Below are 26,167 nucleotides of genomic sequence, written 5' to 3' on the forward strand. Positions count from 1 at the left end.
CAACGACCACTTCGTCTCCTGCCAATCGACACAAGCCTCATGAGTAGCAAGCCTGGCCCGTACGAGTCGTCTTCATCAGCCAAATTTAATCCCCCATCTCCGCCGGCAGTGCGCCGCACCAGGGTAGCCTCGTCAAGATGTGGGAGTGCCATGTCGGAGACGTACCTACTGTTCGACCTTGTCGGCAGCCGCAGCAACTGGACCAGGCAGAAGCAGCTTGCAGCGGATCAACCAGATGATGGGCCATTTCATGGTCCGCGGAAGCGACGTTCCGATGCAGTGGTTTTTGGACTTGCGGGCGTACGGAATGACGATTCACATCAACACGACGACGAAGAGGCACGATGGGTGGAGGAGCAGGAGGGTATTGGATTACAAACCCGTATCATTCAGCATGGCGCTGTTTCGCGGGACGGAACAGCGGTCAACACGTCAATCATCGCCACACGAGCGAAGCATCTTCATCCCAAAAATGTTTTGGACTCTGTCGAAAGAGGTTGCGGCACTGTTGAAGTCCGCTTTCAATGCAGACTCAACACCGAGTCCATTGCGCTAGCCTCAAGCTCGGTCTCCGCTGCAGCTCTATAGAGCGATATAGTGACAAAAGCACTCACTACGAGCAAAAGGAATTGGCCTTTCCGTCCATTTCAAACGTCCCGTCTCGAATCATAAAGCCGGCCCGCGGAAATTCCACACATCCATTCTCCTCGCAGCGGATTCACGGAGCGGAGCATGAGAGGTACAGCATGAGGTGGAGGAAGACGGGGTCACGCACTGCCAAGCGCGGAGTCCAAGACGGAGGCCAAGCACTGTCCTAAGACCCCAAGCCCGTCCCACCACAAGGGTTCCTGTCCACGCGACATCTACAGCGAGCTTCCCCTCGCGTCTTTCCAGCCACTAAGACTACTCCGTCTCAGTATAATGCAGGAATAACGGCGTGGAGAAGCCTCTTCATGCAATGGCCGGAAGGAAAGCGTTTTTCTTGCGAATCCAGGCCGTGTCTCTTTCGGCATCCCGTCTCGCCGAGAGAACTCAAGAATCCTCGTCGCGATCCTACCATTCCTTCTGCTCTCTTGCTTCTCTTTTGACATTTAGCGAAAGGCCTTATGCCCAACCATAGACAAATGACCTTGGCAGCGGTTCCGCGCGACGGGTGGATCACCGGCGCCCTCCGTCCTCACTTCCCATGGCTTAGCCCGCGCCCTCAACATTTACCCTGGCCCCAACCGGAGAGGATAGTCATGGCACACCGCGGCAACCCCATACCCCGCATCTACGGAGTCTACGGAGTCGCCGTAACTGCACATTACCCGCTCTCCACTTATTAAAGTCGGGGCACTGTCCACTGCTTATTTACAACAACTGCCATTGCACAGCGCGCTGGAAGTCGACTGTGTCTGCTGCAAGAGATTTCTCGTTAGTCTTGTTTTTCCAACAGCGGGCATGGGATTCAATCTGCACGCCGACAACAACAATGATCCGCCCGAAGTGCGCAACTGGCGGGTCCATCTCATGGCTCTGATTGTCAGCATGGGCTCCATTGCTAGTAAGTGTTCTTGACCTTGGATCTCGCACTCGGACTCTTACACCATCGAATCAGTGGGCTACGACACTTCGGTAATTGGCGGGACTATGGCCCTGGATTCTTTCAAGAGGGACTTCGGATTAGCCCACGTCTCAAGTCACGATCGCGACACTTTACAGGGCAACATTGTTTCCACCTTCCAGGCTGGGACCTTCTTCGGTGCCCTTTTGACCTTTCCAATCGGTGAGCGGTGGGGCCGGAAGAAGGCCCTCATGCTGGCGATTTGCATATTCCTAGTCGGCGGTTCCCTTATGGTACGTTGCAGAAAGCCCGACCCGCTGCCCTGCACTTACTTACGCCCTGCCAGACTGCTGCCAGTGGACGACTTGGTATAATCTACGCCGGCCGAGCCATTGCCGGCTTCGGCATCGGCTCCGTCTCTCTGCTCGTCCCTGTCTACATCGCCGAAACCTCCCCACCATCCATCCGCGGCCGGCTCATCGGAATCTTCGAGATCTGCTCCCAGGGCGGCGGCATGGCCGGCTTCTGGGTCAACTACATCTGCGACCGCACCATACCCGTCCGCCTCGCCGCGCAGTGGCAGGTCCCGCTCGGCCTGCAGCTGCTTCCCGGCGCCATGCTGCTGCTCGGCATCGTCTGGTGTCCGGAGACGCCGCGCTGGTACGCCAAGCGGGATCGCTGGCACAAGGCCAAGGAGGTCCTGTCTGACATCCGCAACCTCCCGCCGGACCATCCGTTCATCCAGCAGGAGCTTCAGGAGATCCAGGACCAGATTTCCATTGCGGCGCCGCCGCCCGGTCAGCGTCACACCTGGAAGTATTATGCTCGCCGCATGTCGCAGAAGGGTACGCGGAACCGGATCGGTATCGGCTTGCTCTTGATGGCTTTCCAGAACCTGACCGGTAAGCCGCTGCTTATTCGCCCAGCCCTCCTAACAAACAAACTCTGCTAACAGATAGTATGCAGGCGTCAACATTATCACGTAGTGCGTATTACATTTTTTTACTTTCACAAATGGAAAGGGAACAACAGCCTGATTGATTCATGTAGTTACTCGCCACGAATCTTCGAAACGTTAGGCATCACGGGCACATCCACGAAGCTCTTCGCCACCGGCTTCTACGGCATCGCCAAGACCCTCGGCATGATCATCTTCAGCGTATGGCTCGTGGAGAAACTCGGGCGACGTCAGGGCCTGGTCTGGGGCGCTTTCGTCGGCAGTCTTCCCATGTGGTATGTCATCCCCCAAGCTCGAGCAACCTCCTCGCCACTGACTGCTTCCTTGCTCCAGGTACCTCGGCGGCTACGTCCTCAAAGCAGACCCCACCGCCGCGGCCGCGCGCGGAGACTTGTCGCGCGACGCCTGGAGCTACCTCGCCATGGTCTGCGTCTACCTCTACGGCCTCATCTACTGCGCCACGTGGCAGGTTCGTCATTCTCTACCCCCTTCCCTTGATCCCAGCCCAGGAGTCCGGCACTGAACACGACGTCTTCCCCTCCAGGGCATCACATGGGTCATATGCTCCGAAATATTCCCCATCGACATCCGCATGCTCTGCGTCGCCATCACCACCGCCGACCAGTGGCTCTGGTCCTTCATCATCTCCCGCACCACCCCCTACATGATCACTTCCTTGGGCTACGGCACTTACATGTTTTTCGCGACTCTCATGGTGCTGATGGGTGCCTGGGCATGGTTTTGCGTCCCCGAGACCAAGGGCGTGATGTTGGAGGAGATGGATGGTCTGTTTGGGGCGCCGTGTCGCTCGGATGTGGGTGGAAAGGAAAACGGGGAGAGAGTGGGCGAGGAAGGAGGTGCGGCTGGGGGGTTGTCGGAGTGGGAGAGGGTGGAGGACTTGGAAAAGGGGAAGGAACGGATGGTGATGACAGCTCTCGTGGAGAAAGTTTGATATGAGGGGACGGGTGGACATGTAGCCGCACTAGTATGTGTCATGGACCTATCGGCAGATACACTTTGCAACCGATATAATGGTGAGTTGAGTCAAGAGAAGCTGTTTTGTATGAGAGTGCATTGAGCGTCAAAGGGGTTCTAACGGCAGAATTTGTATCCCAGGAGTCATCATATGTTTTGAAGTTTCGAGTGGGCAGTGGAGTCTACTATGTAGAGCTGGAGGTTTTGTAGGATGAACATCTTCATGTATGTAGATAGCCTAGTCATGGACGAAGGAAACTTTAATCCTTCTTCCATGACTCGACCCATCCAGGCCCTTACTCGCACTACTCAACACGGACCGCCGGCCGTCCACCATCTCCCACTGCAGCCTCACGAGCTTGGAAAGATGACTCGCGATCAGCTGTATGCAGTGAGTATATAAGATGGACCACCCATCTATGAAATTCGACTTTCCCATTCATCCATCACCACCCCCGCACACGCCCGGACCCTTCCACAAGCCGGCGATCCATACCACCAATCATCCCCGAAAGCCGAACGACAAGTCAAAAGTCATGAAGCTTCTCGCAGTCGCCATGAGCCTCTTTGCGGCAACGATGCTGCCCGCTACTGTGTTCGCGCAGGGTGTCTGCCCGGATGCAAACCTTGGCGTGTGTTACGACTATTGCCTTCGGAACAACCCTGTGAACGAGGCTTTTGTGGCCTGCACGCATGCGCGGTGCCCTTACTGCAAGCCGTAAAACATCAATCTACTCGATGGGTGGGTATACACACTACTCTACAAATGGTGCGAAATTAACGGTCTTGTATGTACAGATCTGTATGAATGGAGAATGAAGGTGTCACGATAGACTGCTAGCATATTTATTATGAGTGGTTGTTCAATGTTATTCTTCCTCACCCTTTAAAGGCTGACGTGTTTGCTCTTACTTGTCGGAAACCTGACCGAGTCCCATATTTTGCGGTTCTAGAGGACTTCCATCGGCGTGCTACAATGGTGGAGGATGCTTGCTGGAACGTTGCTTCCCGAAAAATCCCCGTGAGTTCCTTCGAAACCAGTGGTTCTAGTCGCTGCAGGCTGTCCAGGAATGCATTGCCCGCCGTGACGCCCTCTGCGCTGCCTGTGACGGTGTTGGAAGGCGCGATGACCAGGGGGGGGTATTTGGTGCTTTCTCTCGGGTAGCTCAATAAAACACCCGTTCACCTCCTCAAATTTCACGCCCCAAGCCTTTCAACGGACTCCGCTCAGTAATAATAGCCTATCGAGCCAAGTGTTTGGTACACCGTGTTGGTCGCTCAACGCCGATGAGCAAGTGCACCGCGGCCATCCAAGCGTCAACTACATTGTCAAGGAGCGGAGTCTACATTAGACTGTAAGGAGCTGCGTAGGGAGCCTGGAATCATGAATCGGGCATTTGGGTCCCCATGTTTATTTTCGTACCCCAAATATTCGCAGTCCATCATTTCCATTTACGGCGGATTGCAGGCTCACCACCAGGCAACAGGGTTGTACCGCGTACCCCAGGCAGCAAGCTCACTTCACCTTATCTCTGTCAGCATCCGCTCATTCATTGCGTACACTGTTACCACACTCAATGAGTCCATGAGGCGCGGTGATGAATTGTACTGTGCAGACGTGGTCCGCTGCACGCGCATCCCTGATGCACTGCTGACGTGGCAGGTAGGACATCCCACCCTCGCTTCTACCGCTCTTAAGAAAGAGAATCTGGCCGCAACAACAAAGCTTGTCTAACGCTTGTGCTTGACAAGACGCGAATCAAAATCTCCTTTCTCTTACTATTGTCAACATTCCGACGGCTGCCAAGACCACGAACTGAAAATGAGCTTCCATGATGGACTTAATACATCAGCAGTCGATGAGTGGATTCTCCAGCTCTGGGCCGAGTTCTGTGCATGGCTTTCCACGCCACGTAAGTTTTCAAGATCTGTTGCCGTTCTCTGCAATCTCGCCACTAACGATTTTATAAGAGGTTTACTGGACGTTAATCGCTTGGGTGGTTACCTTTACCACGCTTATGCTTGTTGGGCTGTCTTTGGGCTTTGGGCCGGGAGGTGTCATCGCTGGTATGACCTCGAAAAGAAATGTTTTATCCGAGACAAAAGACTGACGATTTAGGTTCCGCCGCGGCGATATTCCAATCTGTGGTCTACGGCGGCTTTACCCCTGCCAGTGGAGTGTTTGCCACTTTGACTAGCTTGGCAATGCTAGGGCTGCTAGCTCCTGCAATGGCAATCATAGCGGGAGCGGTTGCTTCGATAATGGCCGTCATTGTCTGGAACACCTTTTAGGCTAGCCCTGACAGGATGGAAAGATTCAGACTCGCATTGGCCTCATACTCCCGCCAACAGCAAGTCAATAGAGGAAGAGGCCAATGAGGAGGGAAGAAATGACGGACGAATAGACGAGCGGACGGGCGGACAAGCGGACAGAACGGAACGCAATGCTGTAGTGTTGAGAGGGAATCATATCGGATGAGGTCATTCTTTTACTGCTCTCAAGTAATGCGATGAGACATTTCTACAGGTGAAGATGTATTTAGACGATTCTATCGTAACGTCTTATGAGGTGCTTAACTCCCGCTGCCTATTACGTGCGTGATAAGTATGCAAATCTCAAATGCCCGCTCTATACCTGTAGAATCTTAAATTTGCTCCCTTATCACGTGAACCTTCTTACTATATACTACTCGACCGCTCACTACATCGTCGCAGGACCGCCTCTAAGCCGGATGGCTTTGGCTTTTTCCATGGCCCTCTTGAAGGACCCCGACTCATATGTGATTTCTTTTTCCTGGTGGTGCATCCGCCAACGCGGGGGAGAAGAACGGCGCCACCGCACTATGGCTCGCCGCGCAGCAAAGCAATACGATTACTGTTAGGCTATTGCTCGAGGGCCACTGCACAGAGAAAGATTCAGGAGTGGTGTATCGATCGATGGCGCAATTGAACCATACTACTATTTCAGTGGTCAATTTTGATATACGTCGCGATGAGCTATACGTAGCAGTGCACATACGGGATTTGGAGTTTCCGGAGAATGGGGATAGCCGTGTCTCTTTCATGGCTGTGGCACCCTCAAGTCCACTCCATACCTGGCTCCGTTGATATGACCGCGGCAGGACATCTTCTCGGTCCCGATCATTCCTTGTTTCCCTTACATCGTCTTTTCACCTGGAACTTTTGCCGTGCTATCGCCAGCCAGGCCGTGCTGGCGGGACACGTTGGCGCTTGTAATACGCCATGGCCCAGTTTCCTTGGCGCATCGGTCGGCAACCAAGAACGGAGCCTACGGGATTTCTCCAGAGGTCCAGGCATACCCATCCGTAATATAGTACGGCCGCTAATCGTTCTTAGCATCGCAGGACTTCCGGTATAGGTTTTCAGCTACCCTCGTATCTCGTAGAAGTTTAGGACGCTTGGGATGTAGAGGTTGTTCCTGCTCGGTGTAACGGTAGCCTCCTTCCGAAAGACTAGGTTGGTACCGAGGGGAACTTTCGGTAAAGAAGCGGGTGTCTTGTGTAAGCTTTACGAATGGGGGTTTACCTTGAAGAGACAAGGGGGGGATGACAATAATTAAATAAGGAGGTGTCACGTGATTGTGTGATGCATAGGTGGAGCGCATGCGGCTTCGGCGCTTCGGGTAGCATCTGGGATCTTAGATTCTAGTGCGTCGTGCTGTCGTCTTATACCACCTGTTCTCTTTTGCCCGATTCCTGCTTCCTGGATCCTGCCTTTACTAACGAACCTTAATCCGTCTTAACCCTGCGGTCTCCTTCTCCCGTGCGGGCTCTTCGCCTTAGGGTCATAAAGCCCCCAAGTTTTGGGACTTGTAACACTCGACTTTCCCTCGGTATACCATCTCACCCCATTTTGCAGCGGTTTTACCATCCGACTTACCTCCTCCAGCCGCCACGGACGGCCCTGCTGTATGATCCACAATCATCTTCATACAAGCGCTAGTGGTCGCCAGCACTACTAAGTAACGCAGTTATCCTCGTCGCATTTCTACTAGTCATTTTACGATGAGGGAAATTATGTATGGTGGGCTGAGCAGGGCGGAAGAGGCGGGTGGGCTGATCAGGGCGGAGGAGGCGGAAGTGGCGGAAGAGATGATAACGTGGTAGGGGAGTAGCGAGGAGTATAAGGGACGATGCATTAATCGAAAACGGCTTCTGACTCTCATGACCGGAGCCGGCCGAGCGTCTGAGCATTTTCCGGCAGCTTGGGTAGTAGTGTGGATGGGCAATGACCCCTGCTGCCCTAGTCGGTTTCACGCTTAGCTTATCAGTAACCAGCTATACTATTAGCAGAGTAGACGCTTAAAGTACGAGCCCGCCCGCTTCCGAACGTTTCCCCCACTACCACCGCGGAGTTATGGAACGGCAGCTGAGGCTTCTAAGCTACTACAGACCAATCAAATCGACCGGAAAGTTGAGAGCATATTCACTCGAGCAGAACACGTAGTCGACGGGATAAATAGACGGTACGTCCTCGTATCTTAACAGCATGTTGTCCATTGGTACGATGGAACCCTCTCGCCCAAGACTAACCCGCCGTAGAGGAGCGTGTGAAGTATGCCGCCAGGAGAAAGTCAGATGTAAGTACTTGGCGTTTCCACACTGTCAAACAGTCCGCTAACGATATGCGAAAGGCGATGGAGGGCATCCGTGCCGTTACTGCGAGGTATCCAAGTAAACTCTACTTCTCTATAACTATCTGCTGACTTTAAGCAATAGCGTAGCGACTTGCTGTGCGAGTACATACACACGCCTCGAGCACGGCAAAAGCCTTCAGGAAGCCAGCCACAATCACCGCCCCGGATCCAAGCAGTAGATACGCCAGGTCGTAGTAATGCTCCTTATCAGAGTTTTATCGACTTGTCGGAATTTTCAATGAACTCACCGTCCACGTTCCTCGGCCATGATCTCTTGAAGAGCCCTTGCGACGATGGGATTTCCTTCTCGGATTTTTACTTCCCTCCTGAACCCCCAAGCAATGTCAATGGCAGGTACTCCTTAATACTACCCCCTTCTCCTTTATCCTGTTCCTACATTGGCCAGGGAGGTGGGTGCATTTCTGAATCGATCACGAGCTAAGACAGTAGTCCAAGGGAGGTACAGACACGCTCGATCTTCGCGAAGACGAATTACTTCCTCACTTCAATCGATCCGACAGCGTCCTTGTCTCTCCAATGACTCGATTACCCGATGCCCTAGCAACGATAGAAACAGCCACTCGAGCGACCGGTTCCAATACGCTCTTACGGATGGTCTTGGGCGAGGAAAATAATGTATCCATTTGCCTCGACCAGCCTTTGCATTGTGCTTACCACCTTCCAGCCCAGCGCGTCGCCCGAACCAAGGATTTCAGCCGGAGCCATCTCTATTCGGGAGATGGCGGGAGGTAGCCGCAGGGGTCATGCCCTGTCAGAAAAGGTCGAATACATCTTATCACGCAGGCATCACCTCTACTTCTCTGAGCCCGCCCCGACGGCAGATCGAAACCTTGAGATCGCAAGCCTCCCGGCTGCTAGGCTGATTGAAGGTACGCTGCCCTCTGGCCTCACTACAGGAAGGATGCTGACCATCATCAAAAGAGGCTTTCAAAGAGCCAGAGAGGTGCGTGTTGCAACGTCGATGGTAGTCGGTGACGCTCACGCACAAGCAGTGTGAACCTTTTCATCAGCCTATCTAGGGTCAAATCGATCCATGACAAGGCACATACCGCGGTGCAGCCATCGCTCTGACATGACGAAGCTGTCCTCCTCGCCGCTGCACTTGCACTCGGGGCTCTGCTAGACTCTGAGATGGACAGTAGTGTGACAACAGCTTTGATTGATACAGCTCACGAACTGTCAAGCATCCTCCGCCGCCAAAGAGACACGGAAGAAAAATTTCTGGTAAGTCTAGAAACGGCCGTGGAATGAGGAGACGTGCTAATTGGTTCAGGCGCTCGTGGTAATGGTACGTATGCCCTTGGTGCATTACTGATAGGCTCGGCGCTGAAACTCCCCCAGCTGTGCCTGGCCGAGAAAACAGGAACCGGCGATCTACAGGCCTTGATGTTCAGCTGCGTGTCGACCGCCGCAGAGCTCGACCTGCACCCGAGCGCCGTCCGTCGCCGCGACTCATCCGCCGGCTGCACGCAACACACGGCGAGAGTTCACCGGGCCATGTGGATGCTCTACTGCATCGAAAGGTCGCATAGCCTTCGCTGGAACACATTCTCGGTTTGTGACCACCATTTACCAGTCGTTGATAAGATGTGGAGACTGACCGTCGCTAGATCCTTGGCGACGATTTTCTCCCTCCGGCCGCTTCGCAGCCCCGCGTAGCATGGGAGGGTGGCGGAGAAGCATCTGTAGCGGCAACTGATGCATTGGCAGTGAGGGTGCGGTACTCCAAGATCTGCGCTGAGATCACGCGACTCCGGGCAAAGACCAAGGCGGGAGACAAGGCGGCTACATCAGACGCGATCCAGGCGCTCGTCCAGAAGCTCAGGGAATGGCGGGAGTCGACGGCGTATGTCAGTCTCTTGGAACTGTCCGACACATCTGCCGCGCAGCTGCGCCTGCAGTGGTCCAGCCGCTACCACGAAGCCCTTCTCTGTCTGTGCACCCTGTATCCCGGCGGCACTATCACGGGCCAGGCTCTCGGTGGCGGGCAGCAGCAGCTCACGGAGCTGTACGCGGAATCCATCGCCGAGGTCATCACCAAGTGCAGCAGCGTCTCCATGGACCAAGTCCGTCAAGACTCGTCAGTGTGCCTCCGGTTTCCTTCCATGGGCGCAACCTACTGACGGGTGACAAACAGCAACTTTCTTCACGTGCTCACGCTGGCCACCTGCCTGCTCGCAATGAATGTGTTTCTCGCGCAGGACGGCGTTTTAACAAAGAGAGACCGAGCCTTGTTCAGCATTTCATGTGGCTTTTTCGCCAGGGTTGAGATTGCCCTGCCGGCCAGCTGTCTTTTCGAGGAAGTCAGTAAGCTGGTGGGCTTTATCGAGCAAGGGTCAGATGCTCGTTGAGTCGGCAGGGAAAGCCAGGCTCATCATCCACATGGAATCCATCTGGAGCTGTGGGGCACACCATATATAGCCAACCAGCAGCCGCATCCAGGGGACATGACCAGCGTATCCATGGCGGTGCCGCGTATTCCTCACACCGCTTGCTTCAGTCTTCATTTCCACTCTGCCATCGATCAGCGAGGCTGTCAACCAAAGCCGGACACGGGTTGAGGATTATGCCAGAGAAGCCAAGCGTAGCATAATGGCCGAAGCGCAACACGACCGTTCATCAGAGCCAGGGAATTGAATCATCTGCCCGCAGCCTAGCCTGACATGATAATGATATGATGAAGAGAACTACATCCGGTATTCCTCCCGCATCACCGCCAGTAGGTTGCCGACTTCCATTCCTGGTTGTTCCACCAAGCTCTCAAACACCTGTACCAACACAGCCACCGTCTTCTCCATGACAGATTCCGAGACATTAGTCTTTGAAAATGCCAGAGAGAAGCTTGCTGATCCATTCACCGGCCTTCCAATGACGGCCACATCTGCCGGGTCAAAAGCTGGGACATCGCAAGTGACAATGCAGGGAACCCCTCCGAAGCTAACGTGTGACGACGTAGCAAACGGGTCCATGTAGCCAGAGACGGCCGAGTCTTGTGCGATCCTCTTCTCGCCTTCCTGCTGTCCATCGCTGGTTGGATGGTCTTGCTGAGTCTCCAGTGCTTGCATGCCCGCGAAATCTTGCCACACAACGGTTGAACCCCAGCGAGTGGTGCTGGCATCCCAAGTCGGTGGCGCATAGTTCTCCACGATTTCGTCCAGTCCTGTGCTCTCGAACGGCATGGTCTGCGCGCTTTGATCCGAAACCTTGGCCAGGACATCTTGCAAAGTCATGCTCCCCGGCCGCTGCGGTTGATCTGCAGAAGGCAAGCGCACCCTCACGGGCACGGTGTTGACGCAAGGTCCCAGGACCCCGTCGGCACCGCCACCGCCGAGGGAGAATGTTCGCCTGCCTGCTACCGTGTGTCCGAAGACCACATCGGACTCTCGGCTCACTATGGCTAGGGTGAGGGCCCAAGCCGTCGTGAGCACGTCGTCGGGGGAGTACCATCTCTTCTCTGCGTTGCTCGAGCGCAATCGGCGCCATGTTTCTGGGGACACGACACGAGTCACGTAGACGTCGTGGTCGAGACTCTGACTGTTGCCACCACCCGTAGCGATGGGCGTCATACTCGAGCCCCGGAGCAGTCGTCGCCAATGCATTTGCCGCTCGGCGGGTGGAATCGCGTGATGGGCGTAGACGTATGAAGCAAAATGCGGAACCGATGCAAGTTGGTCTCCGTCATACAATGCACCAAGATCGCGGACAATGAACGGCATGCTGAATCCATCAAATTGCATGTGCGAGATGCCGAGTATGAGAAGCCGAGAAACGGAGCGTCCTTGGGCATTGCCGGAGAGGAAGACGAAGTGCGGCATCGGTCGGCCAATGATGTCCTCGTCGAGTTTATACTGCGTAGTGAGACGGTCCGCGGCCATCTCGATCGTCTCTCCATCTTCGAGAGCTTCGGCAACAAAGTTGCTGATGCTGCCGGAGTCAAGGGTGATCTGTAAGAGCTCAGTGTTGTGGGGCAAAAAGATGGTCCTCAGTATCGAGTGCCGCTGCAGGAGTTGTCTTGCAGCGCTCCTGAGTCTTTCCGGATCGATTCGCGCTTCGCCAAAGTCAAGGCTCAAGTGATACAGGAGCCCTCCGGCTTTGAAGAATTCCTTTTGCATCCATGTCCCTGGAAGAACATCAAGCACCGAATCGCGCCCGTAGTCAATGTACGGGAGGACATTGCTGGTCAAAAATCCCTCGACGGCCTGTGCGTCGTCGTCGTCGGCGACCAGAGAGAACGGCTCGGCAGCATCGAATCCTTGTTGCCGAGACGAATTGATTCCAACACGCTCAGCCAAAGCCTCCAGTTGGGGATGCTGGAAGATATCGGCAGCCGTGAGAACAATGCCCCGTCTGCGCGCCTCAGTGACCAGCTTGATGGCTCCAATCGAGTCACCACCCAGCTGGAAAAAGCTGTCGTCAAGCCCAATCCCGTCAGCGTCGCGCCGCAGAACGGTGGCCCACAGATCCCGCAATGCAAACTGTGTTTCGGTGTCGGGGACAACCCGCTGTGTCTCTCTCATTTTGGCAACATCCGCCACGGAGAAGCCAGTCCCGAGCATCCGCAGCTGCGATCGGTCGACGGATCCAGACCGAGTGCGAGGTGTGGCGGTGACCTGGAGGTAGATGGATGGGATCATATAGTGAGGCAACTTGGCAGCGAGACGCCTCTCTATTTCCCTGGCCTTTGGAGCCCAATGTGCCGTGACTTGAGTTGAAGCATCTCCGTCTGGGGGGAGCAGGAAAGCAGTGAGCATGGTGGTTAATTCGTCGTCCGGTCTTCCTTGCAGAGCGAGCAGCTCGACAACGGATTGGTATCCATCCGGAAGAGCATCCACCATGTGGCGTTCGATCTCGCTGGTGTCAGCATACTGGCCCCCGACGCAGACAGTAGTCCTCTTCCGCCCAATCGTTGTCAGGGTCCCCTCGTCGGTGTATTGGGTCAATATGCCGGTTTTCAACGCCGAAGCCGACCCAGTGGCCTCCATCCAGCTCGGTCTCTGTACAAACTCGGCATCCCCTTGACCAAGATACTCGGCCGGAATATCCGGTCCGCCAACGAGCAGCTCCCCCACAGCCCCGACAGGCGCAAGCCTCTCGCAGTCGTCGGGCAGCACAACCCACAGGCCGTACCCCCGGCGCGCACCCCACTCCCGCACGTCCTCCCAGTCCCGCGCGTCGAGCATCCGGACGCCGCCGACCAGCCCGTCTCCCTCGGCGCCGTCGGCCAGCTGGTGCGCCACGGCCCCCAACTGCCGCAACGCCCTCTCCATCCTCCACCGCCCCACGGCCGCACTGTCGAACCAGGCGCGCACGTCGAAGCCCTCGCCGTCCGGGAAGCACTCCAGCGTGAGCGCGTACGTCTTGAGCGCGTACGTCCCCGTCTCGACCAGCGCGCCCAGCTCAGCCACGCCGCCGCCGCCGACACTGGCCTCGCGCCGGCGGCCCTCCTGCACGGCGAAGAGGGTCTGGAAGGCGCAGGCGCGGGCGCAGGCGCCGGAGAGGCGCGCGATGCTCTGCAGGCCGAGCTGCTCGTGCGGCATGGCGGCCGCGGTTTGGGTTTGGACGCGGTGGAGGAAGGCGCGGATGGGGTCGGAGGCGGCGACGGCGATGCCGAGCGGGATGGTGGCCATGGTGGGGCCGGGCATGGTCGAGATGGAGGGGATGGGCGCGGTGCGGCCGGACCGCACGGTGCCGAAGAGGACGTCGGGGGTGCTGGTGTGCCAGCTCGTCACCATGGCCCAGGCGGCGTGGAGGATGGTTGTTGTGGTGACGGACGAAGGCGCTCGGGTCAGGGCGTATGAATGCTCCATGACCGTGTCTTCGCATGGCTGGTGACCGGGCGCCGGGAGAGGCGGGAAGACGGCGGCGGATGTGTTGTGTTTGAGGGTTTGACGCCAATACTCTTCCGCGTCGGCTGTCTGGCTGCCGAGCACGTACTTGACAAAGGATGCGTATGCCGGGAATGCTTGCAGCCCCTGGCCGCCCTTGTATGCCGCGGCGACACGGTCAAAGACCAGGCGGAGTGTCACCATGTCGTAGATGGCATGGTGGACCGTCCATACCAACCGTGCCGGGCCCCCGGCGGGATTTTGGATCAGACCGTATCGCGACAATCGACTCCCGAACCCCGGGCGAAGGGCGTCGTCTTCTGCAATGTAACTCTCAAAGTCGGTGCTCGATTCCCAGGAGACTTCTTCGTTGGTGACGGCTTGCAGGAATCCGAGCTGAGGATGCTGCACTATCCGCGTGCGCATGACAGCCGTGTCCCGCACCGTTCTCTCCCAGGAGCTCCTGAGGAGGTCCAGATCGATGTGGCCGACCAGCTCGACGACCACCTGTGACACGTACGTGCCCGAGCTTCGGGAGGCCAGTGTCATCAGCCCCTCCTGCATCGGCGTGCAAGGATAGACGTCTTGTACCAGCCCGGGCGAGAGGCCGCATGCAAAGGCAACATGGTCAATCACGGCCTGCGTATCCGCCGAGCCAGGCAAGAGGGAGAACCGAGGAATGTCTGCGGCGTCGTTCCGAGCCGGCGCCCGTCCCTCGGCACACCGAGCGAGGCCGTCGAGCTTCGAGGTCTGAAAGATGTCGACAACCGACAGCTGAATGCCTGCCCGGCGAGCCTCCCCGACCAGCTTCAGAGCAGAAATGGAATCACCCCCGAGCTTGAAGAAGTTCGAATCCATGCCGATGTTGCTCTCTGCCACGGAAAGAGCCTGAGACCAAAGGAACAGGAGCTTTTGCTCCATGGCCGACGACGGCCCGCGCTGTGGCTCCAGACGGCGTGCTTCCAATGCTCTCGCGGCATGCACGGCAGCCAAAGCCTTGAGTTTCTTCCGGTCTGTCTTGTCCGACGCCGTCTTTGGGATTTGCGGCACCGAAAGGAAAACGCTTGGGATCATGTACGCAGGCAGCCTCTCGCCCAGCTGGCTCTCCACCTCGCTCGGCAGGTCGAAGGAGTCGGTAGTCGGCGCGGTGGCGGACAGGAACTTCACGAAGCCAACCAGCGTCGTCGATGTTGCGGAATCTCCCTCCCCTGCAACGGTCTCGACCACGACTTCGGCCGCGTCGGGGATGCACTGGGCAAGGTGGAACTCGATCTCGCCCAGCTCCGTCCGTTGCCCTCTGATCTTGATTTGGCTGTCCTTTCGGCCCTCGTAAACAAGCCCACCGTCCTCGGCATACCTCGCGAGATCTCCGGTCCTGTACAGCCTGCCTCGCCTGCCGCTGATCTGCTCTGCACAAGGCGGCCGAAGCAACCACTCCGGGTCCTCTATGAAGGCGGCGGCGGTGTGGGCTGGGTTGAGATATCCTCTCGCCAGCGTGGAGCCTTCGATCAGCAGCTCGCCAACGGCGCCGACAGGTGCCAGCTTCGTGCAGTCGTCGGGCGCAACGATCCACACCGGAACGCCTGCCAAGCGCCCGATCCGGGCAGCGATGGGGTCGTCGTCGTGCGGGTCCACGCGGTGCACCGCCGCGAGACAGGCGGCTTCGGCGGGCCCGTAGGCGTTGAAAAGATGCGGGATGCGGCGCTGCCACTTCAAGATGTCCTGCTTCGTCGGTGCTTCGCCCAGGAGCGAGAGGGAGCGCAGAGTCGGCAGGTCTTGCGGGTCATATAGCCGCGCGACCGAAGGCGTCAGCATTGCCGTGTTGACTCGGAATGACGTGCAGAACTCTGCAAGTCCCTCGAGCCGCTGCGTGTCGGACGGTATACAGACACAACCACCGGCCATGAGCACGCCCATCATCTCCAACGTCGAGACGTCAAACGCGTAGGCTGAAAACTGCAGCATGCGGGTCTGGCGGGTGATGCCCAACGTCTCGATGAGGATGCCGTAGCTCTTGCTGACGGCGCCATGCTCGAGAACAACCCCCTTGGGCTCGCCCGTACTGCCCGAAGTGAACAGGACCCAGCATGCCGCCGACTCGGGAATCCGCGGGGAGACGAAGTGCCGGCTCGATGCCGCGGCGGCCTGCAAGCCCGATTCGCAAACCACGACCACCTCCCACCCATCCCGGAACTTCCTGTGCTCGGCACACGACGTCGACGCCAACAGCACCCCGCCGGGCCCCAGAGCCGCGAGAACCCGCTCATGTCGACCGGCCGGCTGCCCGGGATCGAGCAGGACGACGCCGGCGCCGGTCTTGAGCACCGCCAGCATCGCCACAACAACCCACACCGACTTCTCAAAGCACAGCGGCACCAGCCCCTGCCGTCCCACCCCAACGCCCCTCGCCGCCAACGCCGCCGCCAGCCCGTCCGCCAGCCCCTCCAGCCGCCCGTACGACAGCCGCCCGTCCCACGCCTCCACCGCCACCGCACCCGGCGCCACTATCGCCCTCGCCCGCACCGCCTCGTGCACCAGCCCGGCGCCTTCTTCTCCCTGCGGCGCGCCGTTCCAGCCCCACACGTCGCGCAGCTCGCGCGGCGCGTGCACCGCGACGCCCGAGACGAGGCGTGGCGGCGGGCCCGGGCCGGGATCAGAGGCGGAGACGGAGGCGGCGGCGCAGGCCATGAGCTGGTCCGCGACGTGGCCCAGCTGGGCGAGCAGGCGGCGTGCGGCGGCGGCGGAGACGGCGCGCGAGTCGAAGCGGGCGCGGAGGCCGAGGCGGCGGGCGGATGACGGCGAGGGCGTGCATTCGATGGCGAGGGCGTAGGTGGCGAGCCGGTAGTCCGGGGACGCGGAGAGGAGGCGTGGGGGATCATCTGAACTGGCGGCGGTGGGGGGCTGGATGATGAGGAGGGTTTGGAAGGCGCAGGCGGCGGGGTTGATGCGGGCGATGCGGTGGAGGCCGAGTTGCTCGTGGGGGATGGCGAGGGTGGAGGTCGTGTGGATGTTTTGGAGGAGGGCGGGCACGGTCAGCGCGGCGGGGAGCTTGACGCGGACGGGGACGGTGACCATTGTTGGGCCGACGAGCGAGTCGATGGACGGCACTGGTGCGCTGCGGCCGGAGAGGACCTCGCCGAACACGACGTCGTCGGTGTTGCTGTGGCGGCTTTGGACAATGGCCCACGCGGCACGGAGGATCGTGGAGAGACTGGCCGAGGCCGTTGCAGCACTCTCTGGGAGGCTGTGGTCCAGTTCGACCTCGGAGTCCTCGACGGCGTCTCTGACGGCGGTGGGGAGAAGGGGAAATGTGACTGGCTCCACGTCCGCGAGCGTGTCCCTCCAGTACTCGACCATGGAGTCCACGTCCCGCCCGTTCATGTACTTGATGAAGCCCCTGAACTCGGAGAGCGGGCTACTTACAGTGGAGGAGGCCCTGTAGATGGCCTCGACCTTGTTGAGGACGAGATTCAAAGCCCAGCCATCGCCCAAGGCATGGTGGATGGTCCAGACCAGTTTTGTATGCTTGGTCCGGGCATCTTGGGAAATGGCATACCTGGCCAGAGGCGTGCCCAGGCCCATTGGCCGCTGCTTGTCCGCTTCTATGAAGGCGTGGATGTCCTCTGGCTCGCACCACGATATGCCGTCATTCACCACAACCTGCAGCAAGCCATGGCGGGCATGGTGGACCACTCGCGTCCGCAGGATGTCCGTGGTCCGGACTGTCTCCTCCCATGCGGACCGCATCCGCCGCACGTCCAGCGTTGGAGCCAAGTCGAAGACGTGTTGGAGGACGTAGGCATTCTGCTCTGCATGCCTCGCGCTCAGAGACAGCAGGCCCTCCTGTGACGGCGTGCAGGGATACAGGTCTTCAATCAGCACAGCCTCCACCGCACACGACTCGGCAGCATCTGCCCGGAGCAAGTCGACGTCTGCATCCCGGGGGAGCAGGGAGAAGGGGGGGACGCGGTCGTCGTCACGCTTGGCCAGCAGCGTTGCACTGCGGGCCTGATCCTCGAGCCGCAAGTGGCGGAAGACCTGAGCGACGGTCAAGCCGATGCTCGACTTTGCCGCCAGGCTGACCAGCTTCATGGCGGCGATGGAGTCTCCGCCGAGCCTGACGAAGCTGTCGTCGAGTCCAATCTCTGCCACGTCTCGGTCCAAGACCTTGGTCCAGAGCTGCTGCAGCTTCTTCTCCGTCTCGGTCCTCGGTGCGCGCTTGGGTCGCCTCGGCTGGGACCCGGCAGTTGTCGTCTGAGACGTTGCAGCCATTGTTGCCGCAGCCACCTCGCGCAGCTGCTTCCGGTCCGTCTTTCCCGATGCAGTCCTCGGTACGGATGGCATCTGGATGAAGACTGCAGGAACCATGTAGGCGGGAACAATGTCTGCGAGCCGGTCGGCGACGTCGTCCGAGCCCGTGTACACTTGCGGAGCGGGGATACTGCTGTCTTGGAGACGGACGAAGGCAACGAGCGACTTTGCATCCCCCCGTCCCGGAAGATGCACGGCATCGACGACTGCCTCCAACGCGCCGGCGCACTGCAGCAGCACATGGTGTTCGATTTCGCCGAGCTCGACGCGCTGGCCGCGTATCTTGATCTGCGTGTCTTTGCGCCCAATGTAGGTCAGGCCGCCGTCTGGATGGAGCTTGACCAGGTCGCCCGTCTTGTACAGCCGGCCTCGCCGTCCGGACTGCGGCTCGCCGGGACGACCTCTGACGAGCCAATCCGGATCCGTGATGAAGGCAGCAGCCGTCTTTGCAGCGTCGTTGAGGTACCCGCTGCCCACAGTGGCACCCTCGACCACAAGCTCCCCGACGCCGCCGATGGGAACGAGCCGGTTGTGATCTTGGCTGCGGACCACCCAGCCGGGCACGCCACGCAAGCTGCCTATGCGGTTGGGGTCCGAGTCTCCGGGAGCAATGCGATGGACGGTGCATATGTTGGAGCACTCGGCCGGACCGTACCCGTTGGCAACGTACGCCGTCGTGGCCCACTTGTCGACGTCGCTTTGGACGAGCGGCTCTCCGGTCAGAACCAGTGTCGTGAGGTCTGGGAAGTCGGACGTCTCGAACAGCCGCGCGACCGTGGGCGTCAGGACCATGGTGTTGACCCTCATGGCCGCGCACGCCTGGGGCAGCCCGGACAGCGACCGTTGGTCCGCTTCGGACGGGATGCACACGCAGCCGCCGTGCATCAGGGTTGCAATGATCTCCAGCACGCACGCGTCGAACGCGAAGGACGAAAACTGGAGCATGCGGGTGTCGGCGTGCAGCCCGAAGGTCGCGCCCAGCTTCCGGTGGCTGGCGTGCACGGCCGAGTGCTGCAGCATGGCGCCCTTGGGAAGCCCGGTGCTGCCTGAAGTAAAGATGATCCATGCGATCGAGCCGGGATCCACCGTCGGGAGGGCTCCTGTGGCCTCCAGGTCAACCGTTTCCCTAGACATCTCGAGCGCTGACCATCCCGCTCCGAAGGACGTGGCTGTGTGTTTCGACGAAGCGAGGACGACGTTGGGCGGTAGTTGGGACAGGATCCTCTCCCTCTGGGCAGCTGGCTGAGACGCATCGATGGGGACAAACGCTGCGCCGGCTTTGAGTGCCGCAAGCATGGCCACCACCGCCCATTCCGACGGTTCAAAATACAGCGGCACAACATCGCCTGGCCTTATCCCAGACATGACGAGCTTCTTCGCGAACAGAGTCGAGTACAGATCGAGCTCTTTGTAGGTGAGCTCCCCGTCCCAGCTGTGAACAGCAGGTGCATGCGGCCGCATTTCAGCCTGGTGGTGGACGTCTCGATGCGGCAACGGTTCCGGAGCCGTCTCCAGGAGGGGCCCGTTCCACGCCCAGATGTCTTTGAGGTCTGCAGGCGTCAGCACCTCGACGTCGCCCAGCGTGGTGTCCTCGCTTGCCGAGGACAGCTGTTGGGACACGTGGGCGAATTGCGGAAGAAGCCTCTCGACCGTCTCGCGCTCAATGACGCGCGAGTCAAAGTATGCCACACAGCGTACGCCGGAATCGCCGAGGAAGCATTCTAGAGTCAGAGCAGAGACGTCGAGACGATAGTACCCGGGCCCGTTGACCCACTTGCCGAAACCATCAAACGAGGGGACGTTGTAATCCGAGGGCTGCACCACCAGGAACGTCTGGATATCTCTGACCTTGGCCAGCTCAGCGTTGACGCCAGCAATGCGTTGGAGTCCCGTCTGTTCACATGGAATGGCCTCGACCGCCTCGTTCTGCGTTCGCGCCAGAAAGGCCCTGACAGGTGTGCTGTCGTGCACTTTGAACCGGGTTGGGATCGTGGCAACGGTAGGACCCAGGACGCACTCGATTCCTCGAACGGGTGCGTTTCTGCCCGAGACGGTGGTGCCGAACACGACGTCATCCGAGCTGGTGTAGCGGCTGGCAACTATTGCCCATGCTGCTCTCAAGAGGATTGACGTGGTGACACCAGCGGCACTGTCCTTTGGCATCTCCCACCGGTGCTCTGCCGTGGAATCCTCGACGGGCTCTGACACGGAGGATGGTAGAGGAGGGAAAAGAGCGGACTCGGATAGCCCGTCCAGGTGGGATTCCCAGAACTTGACCGCGTTGTCCCGCACGGCTTCTTGGGAACACCACTTTACGAATGGCGCAAACCCAGAGCTGCTCAACTCCGTCCCGTCATACGCCTCGCGCACCCGCTCCAATATCAACGGGAGGGACCAGCCGTCGTACAGCGCATGGTGGACGGTCCACACCATGAATTGGGGCGTTGCCGTTGCGGCTGTAGAGGATGTGCCCTGGATCAAAGCGTAGCGAGCAAGTGGCTGGTCCAGTCTCATTGGCGTCTCCATATCGGCTCTTATGAACGCGTCCATGTCTGCCTTCTCAACGCGTTTCCATTGGATTTTCTCATCCACCACCGCCTGGAGAAGCCCCAACTCTTCGTGCTGGACAATCCTCGTTCTTATGATCGGGGTTGATTTCGTCATGCGCTCCCACGCAGCCAGGAACCGGCAAAGATCGAGTCCCGGAGCCAGCTCGAGCACACGCTGCACCGTGTAAGCTCCGGTGTGCTTGGAGGAAAGCGAGAGAAGCCCTTCCTGGAGGGGTGTGCAAGGGTAGATGTCTTTAACTAGCTCGGGGCTGGTAAGACTATAGGAGTCTATAACGACTCTGCAGAGCAGCTGCATGTCTTGCGAGACCGGGAGAGCCGAGAACGGGATGGTCACCGGGGATGCATCGACATGGAAATCCTTCGAGACAGAGACGAGCCCCTCCAGCGTAGGATAGCGAAATATATCCGCTACGTCGAGGCTGATGTTGAACTCCTCGCGGGCCTCTTTGACGAGCCGAATGGCGCCGATGGAATCTTCTCCGAGTTTGAAAAAGCTGTCGTCTAGACCGATGGATTGTGGATTAACGCGTAGGATATCGGCCTAGAGCCTCTGCATCAGTCGTTCTTTTTCTGTTCGTGGATTCCGCTTCTTACCGGCCGGACTTGACAGTCTACTGCTTAGATCCTGAAGTGAAAACGCCGACGCCAATTCGCGTAGTCGCTTGCGATCCGTCTTGTCTGATGTTGTTTTGGGGATGACCGACACGGAAAAGTACACTCCGGGTATTATGTAGGACGGCAGCGTCTCGGATAACCGATCCTGAACGTCCTTTGGCGGCTGCATGACAACCATCTCCATATTATTTTGTTGAACTCGGCTTTCGGCAGGTGGATAGAGAAACACTGCCAACGTTGCCGTAGGCTCTACGTCGGTGTTTGACGGCTTAAAAGCTTCCACGACAGCCTCGGTTCCGGGTGGGAGACATTGTAGGAGGCGGAACTCGATCTCTCCTAGATCGACTCTATTGCCCCGGACTTTTACTTGAGTATCTGCATCTTTGCGGCCAATGTAGATGAGCTCTCCTTGTTGGTTGTATTTGACCAGGTCCCCGGTTTTGTAGACTCTGCCACGGCGCCCGGGAAATCTCGAGCCGCATCCTCGGAGCAGCCACTGTGGATCCTGGATGAATGCAGCCTTAGTCTTTGCTATATTATCGAGATAGCCCTGGGCAAGCGTTGGTCCCTCTATGACCAATTCTCCTACTGCACCAAAGGGCACCAGGACATCGTGGTTGCCGGGATCTACGACCCACGACGGTATTCCCTTAAGTCCGCCCACGATGGAAGGCTCCTTCTGCTCCTCGTGCACGCGATGTATGGCGCAGCCGACAGCACATTCGGTAGGGCCGAATCCGTTGAATAGTTTGGGTAATTGATTCCATCTTTTCATATCGGCTTGCGTTATTGCCTCTCCTCCAAGCACCAGCGTCTCTAAAGAGGGAACCAAACCGGGACTGTACAGACGTGCCACTGACGGGGTAAGAGAAGCGGTATTGACCTTTGCTGACGCCATGTACTCTGGCAGTCTAGAGAGACGGTCGGCATCGGAAGGTATGCAGACACATCCTCTAAATGCCAGAGTGCCGAGTATCTCGAAAATCGAGATGTTAAAGGCTAATGAGGCGAACTGCAATGTTCGGGTGCCGGAATGTAGTCCGACTTTCGTCCCGATGGCATTCAGACTGGTATAGATGGCACGATGCCCCATAGCCACGCCCTTGGGATCGCCAGTACTTCCAGACGTAAAGAGGACATACGCTGCGGAGTCGACGCTGCTAGAACCTGTAAATGTCGCACCGTCCGTTGGAGATGCGTTGAGGCCATCCTCGGACAGACGGATGACAGGCGTGAGTTCGAAGTCGTTGTCGACCATGTTTGGAGAAGTCAGGATGACCTTGGCCCGAGCGAGCTGGAGTATGCGATGACGCCGGGCGCGAGGCGCGGACGGGTCGATGGGAACAAAGGCGCATCCGGCCTTGAGGATCCCGAGCATGGCTACCACCGCCCACTTGGAGTGCTCGAGGCAGAATGGGACCAGAGAGCGCTCTTCGATGGACGTTTCTCTCAAAGTTCTGGCTAGGCGAGTGGAAATATGGTCCAATTCGTCATAGGACAGTATGCCGTCCCAAGCATCCACGGCCGCTGCACTCGGCCGCGTCCGGGTCTGCTCCGCGATCAGCTGCTGGACGGTTGCGCTGGTCCCGTCTGAGACATGCTGGTTGTGGTGCCAGATTTCCTCCAAATCGTGCAGGTTCGGCACGCGGAGCAAGTCGTCCACCGAGGGATTCTGATCCTCCGACGTTGCCAGTCTTGCCGCGGTGTAGCCAAACTGGCGGATGACTCTGTGCATAATCGGTGCTTCAGCAGCACGAGAATGAACGCTTGCCGTGATCTGAAGCCGTCTTCCAACAAGACTGCACGTGATTACGAGCCCTTGCGATTCTGGTACTGGCCACACCGAGTCTTCATCCTTCGCGCCATGTCGCACCATCAGGACTGTTTCAAAGTTGCAAGCATGGCAGCAGTCTCCATTGAGTTGGGAGATCTTCTCGATCCCGAGACTCGCGTGCTGGCAGCATTGAATGACCCGCTGAAGGCTTTGGTCGAGAAGATCCCGAACGCGTCCTTTGGAGTCGGCATTCAGGCGGAACGGAACAGGGTTGTTGATTCCACCGCTGTCTGGCACAACAGCCCCGAAAACGATGTTTTGGACTCCTGTATAGCTGGCTGTGGTGATTCCCCACGCTGCAAATAGCAAGGCCGAGAGCTCCAGTTTGGACGACGCAGCTGTTGGAAGTTCCTGGTGGCATTCCACGACTTCATGCTGGATCGGTTCCCGTGATCCATAGGGTATGCAAGGAAAAGCTGCAGGCTGACTTTCGGCGAGAAATGAAGTCCAAAACTCTTCGGAGAGAGCGGCTTCCAAGTCTTCTAAAGGTGGAGGGGATGGGTACGTCTCCGCGGCGGTCACAAGACCGAGTACCTTCTCGGATGGACGACTGTCGTCAAACTGCATTTTGCGCAAATCCCCTGCATTTGGTATCAGCTATTTGTCCGACAGAAATCTTTAATGATTTTCATAATCACCTGTGGAGAGGACCTTGGCCGTGAGGGGTTCGAGAGGGTTGAAAGATTCAGACTCTCGTTATGATCTATGTCTAAGATGTAGGCGAGTACCCAGAATATCTACAGCCACTGCAGTATATGTTTTGATACAGGAGCATTTCTCAAAACGGCACTGACGAAACCTTGCCCATGTCTACGACCTTACGTGAAGAAACCTCGGTTCAAACAGCCTTGAGCTCTACCGAACGGACCTTGCACGGATGTCTTCCGAATCCATGTCCGGATCTCGGATTCTCCTTGTAGAGGCTACATGACTAGCGAAACCGCTGAGACATGTCACGGTGGCCTGACCACTTTACAAACAGTGCCCAGATGAACTCGTTCCGGCACCCGGTCATCACCGGGTAGCGACACCGTTCTTGGCAACCACGCAGCGGGTTTCCGAGCGCCCCGGACTCTTTCCGACAATGTATGGCGCTCGGATGGGACGGTAATATATGTGGGGCGCTAAGCGCGCGGAACGATCACCACTGGATTAAGCAGGCTATCTAAGACGCTTATCTTAGCTTTATAAAATATAGTTTAAGAAAAATAAAGTTCTCTTAGTAAACAACTAGGTATTATTCGCTAGATAGACGATATTTTTTTATGCTAAATTATGTTCTAGAGGGAATATTCCGATAGAACTTCTCAAGTTGCTTGCACCCTTCCCGAAGCGCGGCAGACAGAATACTGACCTATATAAAGTCGTGAGATAAATGTTTGTGCTGGGATCTTTGAAGGAGTAAACTCACGTTTCCGACTTCAAAAAGATTGAAGTGGTTCCCGGGGATGGGAGTCACAGACTCAATGAAGTCGTGTGGATACAGTTCCCAGTCCAATTTGGGAGACCTTTGATTCCTTTGGTCAACGCTCTCTTGAGCACGAAGAAGCAGAGCTCGAGGAGGCCCGCTTGAGCCCGTGGGCCAGGTCGGTGGGTTCCACTGCGCGAGCATGCGCACGGTGCGATCCATTGACGCTTGGGCGACCTTTCGCATATGCACTGGTACATCCTCTTTGAATGGAATCGTGTGCTCGCCACCGTCCTTTGAAGTGTAGCGTTCTCCCAGAGGACAGGAGGAATCGATCATGATGATTCCGGCGACCTCGAAGCCGCCGAGACTGTCCGACGAGATGATGTGGGCCAGCTGCAGGGCGAGATGTCCGCCAAACGACCATCCTAAAGAACAGTTGTCAGACTCTTTGATGGCAAGTCATGGTCGATCATCTAGAGGCACACACCACCCAGGAGGACGGGCCCTGGTCTCATGGCTGCTTTCATGCAGTCGTAGTAATATTCCGCCATTTCAAGTATTCCACCCTGCCATGGCCGCTCGGATTCAGCTCGTGGATCGGCGAAGCCGGAAACATCCCTTCCCAAAGGCTCGAGCAGGAAGTACGAAAACAGCGTCCCTCCACCGTCATGGAAGAGAAGGAGAGGCGTCGGGGCGGGCGTGGAAACGCCGCGTCTACTCTGCGCCTGGATAAGAACCGGATTCTGGTCGTCCTCTAGGTCTGACATTGTTGGGATGATGGCGCAGAAACGAAATGGAAAACAACGACAATCCGTTTTGTTGTCGAAGGACTTGTTTAAAACGGAGCCTGAGCAGCAAGCTCGTAAACTTTCGGCAAACACGACCCAACCCAGAGTCTGGTAGATCAGGCACCCAGGTTAATGTCTTGCGCAATAGACAGTGTTCGGGTGGTGATAGTGCCCGCGACATCCGTAAGGTTGAAGGGCCGCGCGGCCGATATCACGCAATCAGGCTCGTTTGACTTCTTCCGGTTACAGCGACTATAGCTAGCGCAGGTTCGGTTCCATGTCTCGAGGCCTTGATGCCCGATCGTTGGGCGTTGGCTACCCGGCTAAAGCCGGCCGGCTACGAATACGTTAGAACGTACGGCCCCGCGGCGAGTGGCTACTCGGATAGGCGTTCGCACCACTTGGTTGCAGGACCAGAGTATCGTGGTCCGAGTCTCTCGCCGCATTTGACGAGGCACGGATCAGAAACAAGAGATAGCATCCGTGATAGAGCCAGAGCCGCCCGTCCATCTCGGAAAGAGGTGCGACGATGGTAGGACGGAGGGCAAGGCCCAAGACGTACAGGGACACAATCAGCGTCACAACTGTCGAATCGTCACGTGTCCGTCTGGACAAGACGAAGTATGAAAAGTATGAACAACGGTTCAGCATGCTCC

The 26,167-nt window shown here is 57.6% G+C and overlaps 4 protein-coding genes across 4 annotated transcripts; 2 read left to right on the top strand and 2 right to left on the bottom strand.

Annotated features, from left to right (window-relative positions):
• Window positions 1–1,443: 1,443 nt before the first annotated feature.
• BKCO1_9000174 (quinate permease) lies at window positions 1,444–3,456 on the top strand (the record flags this gene model as incomplete). The annotated part of the gene is made up of 7 exons (XM_020279819.1): window positions 1,444–1,546; window positions 1,601–1,839; window positions 1,893–2,448; window positions 2,513–2,531; window positions 2,597–2,779; window positions 2,838–2,973; window positions 3,049–3,456. 7 exons carry the CDS (start codon window positions 1,444–1,446, stop codon window positions 3,454–3,456), a joined length of 1,644 nt encoding a protein of 547 aa, XP_020133162.1.
• Window positions 3,457–8,875: 5,419 nt separating this feature from the next.
• Window positions 8,876–10,280, top strand: BKCO1_9000175 (uncharacterized protein; the record flags this gene model as incomplete). Its single annotated transcript, XM_020279820.1, has 5 exons — window positions 8,876–9,026; window positions 9,079–9,100; window positions 9,326–9,381; window positions 9,431–9,711; window positions 9,768–10,280. The coding sequence occupies 5 exons, from the start codon at window positions 8,876–8,878 to the stop codon at window positions 10,278–10,280; spliced, it is 1,023 nt and encodes a 340-aa protein (XP_020133163.1).
• Window positions 10,281–10,844: 564 nt separating this feature from the next.
• On the bottom strand, window positions 10,845–23,879 carry BKCO1_9000176 (nonribosomal peptide synthetase; the record flags this gene model as incomplete). Its single annotated transcript, XM_020279821.1, has 2 exons — window positions 10,845–21,364; window positions 21,458–23,879. 2 exons carry the CDS (start codon window positions 23,877–23,879, stop codon window positions 10,845–10,847), a joined length of 12,942 nt encoding a protein of 4,313 aa, XP_020133161.1.
• A 706-nt stretch (window positions 23,880–24,585) lies between these two features.
• On the bottom strand, window positions 24,586–25,490 carry BKCO1_9000177 (thioesterase domain containing protein; the record flags this gene model as incomplete). Its single annotated transcript, XM_020279822.1, has 3 exons — window positions 24,586–24,666; window positions 24,724–25,148; window positions 25,211–25,490. 3 exons carry the CDS (start codon window positions 25,488–25,490, stop codon window positions 24,586–24,588), a joined length of 786 nt encoding a protein of 261 aa, XP_020133178.1.
• Between the last annotated feature and the right edge of the window lie 677 nt (window positions 25,491–26,167).

This window comes from Diplodia corticola (genome assembly GCF_001883845.1).
Source record: "Diplodia corticola strain CBS 112549 chromosome Unknown scaffold9, whole genome shotgun sequence".
NCBI classification, from domain to species: Eukaryota; Fungi; Ascomycota; class Dothideomycetes; order Botryosphaeriales; family Botryosphaeriaceae; genus Diplodia; species Diplodia corticola.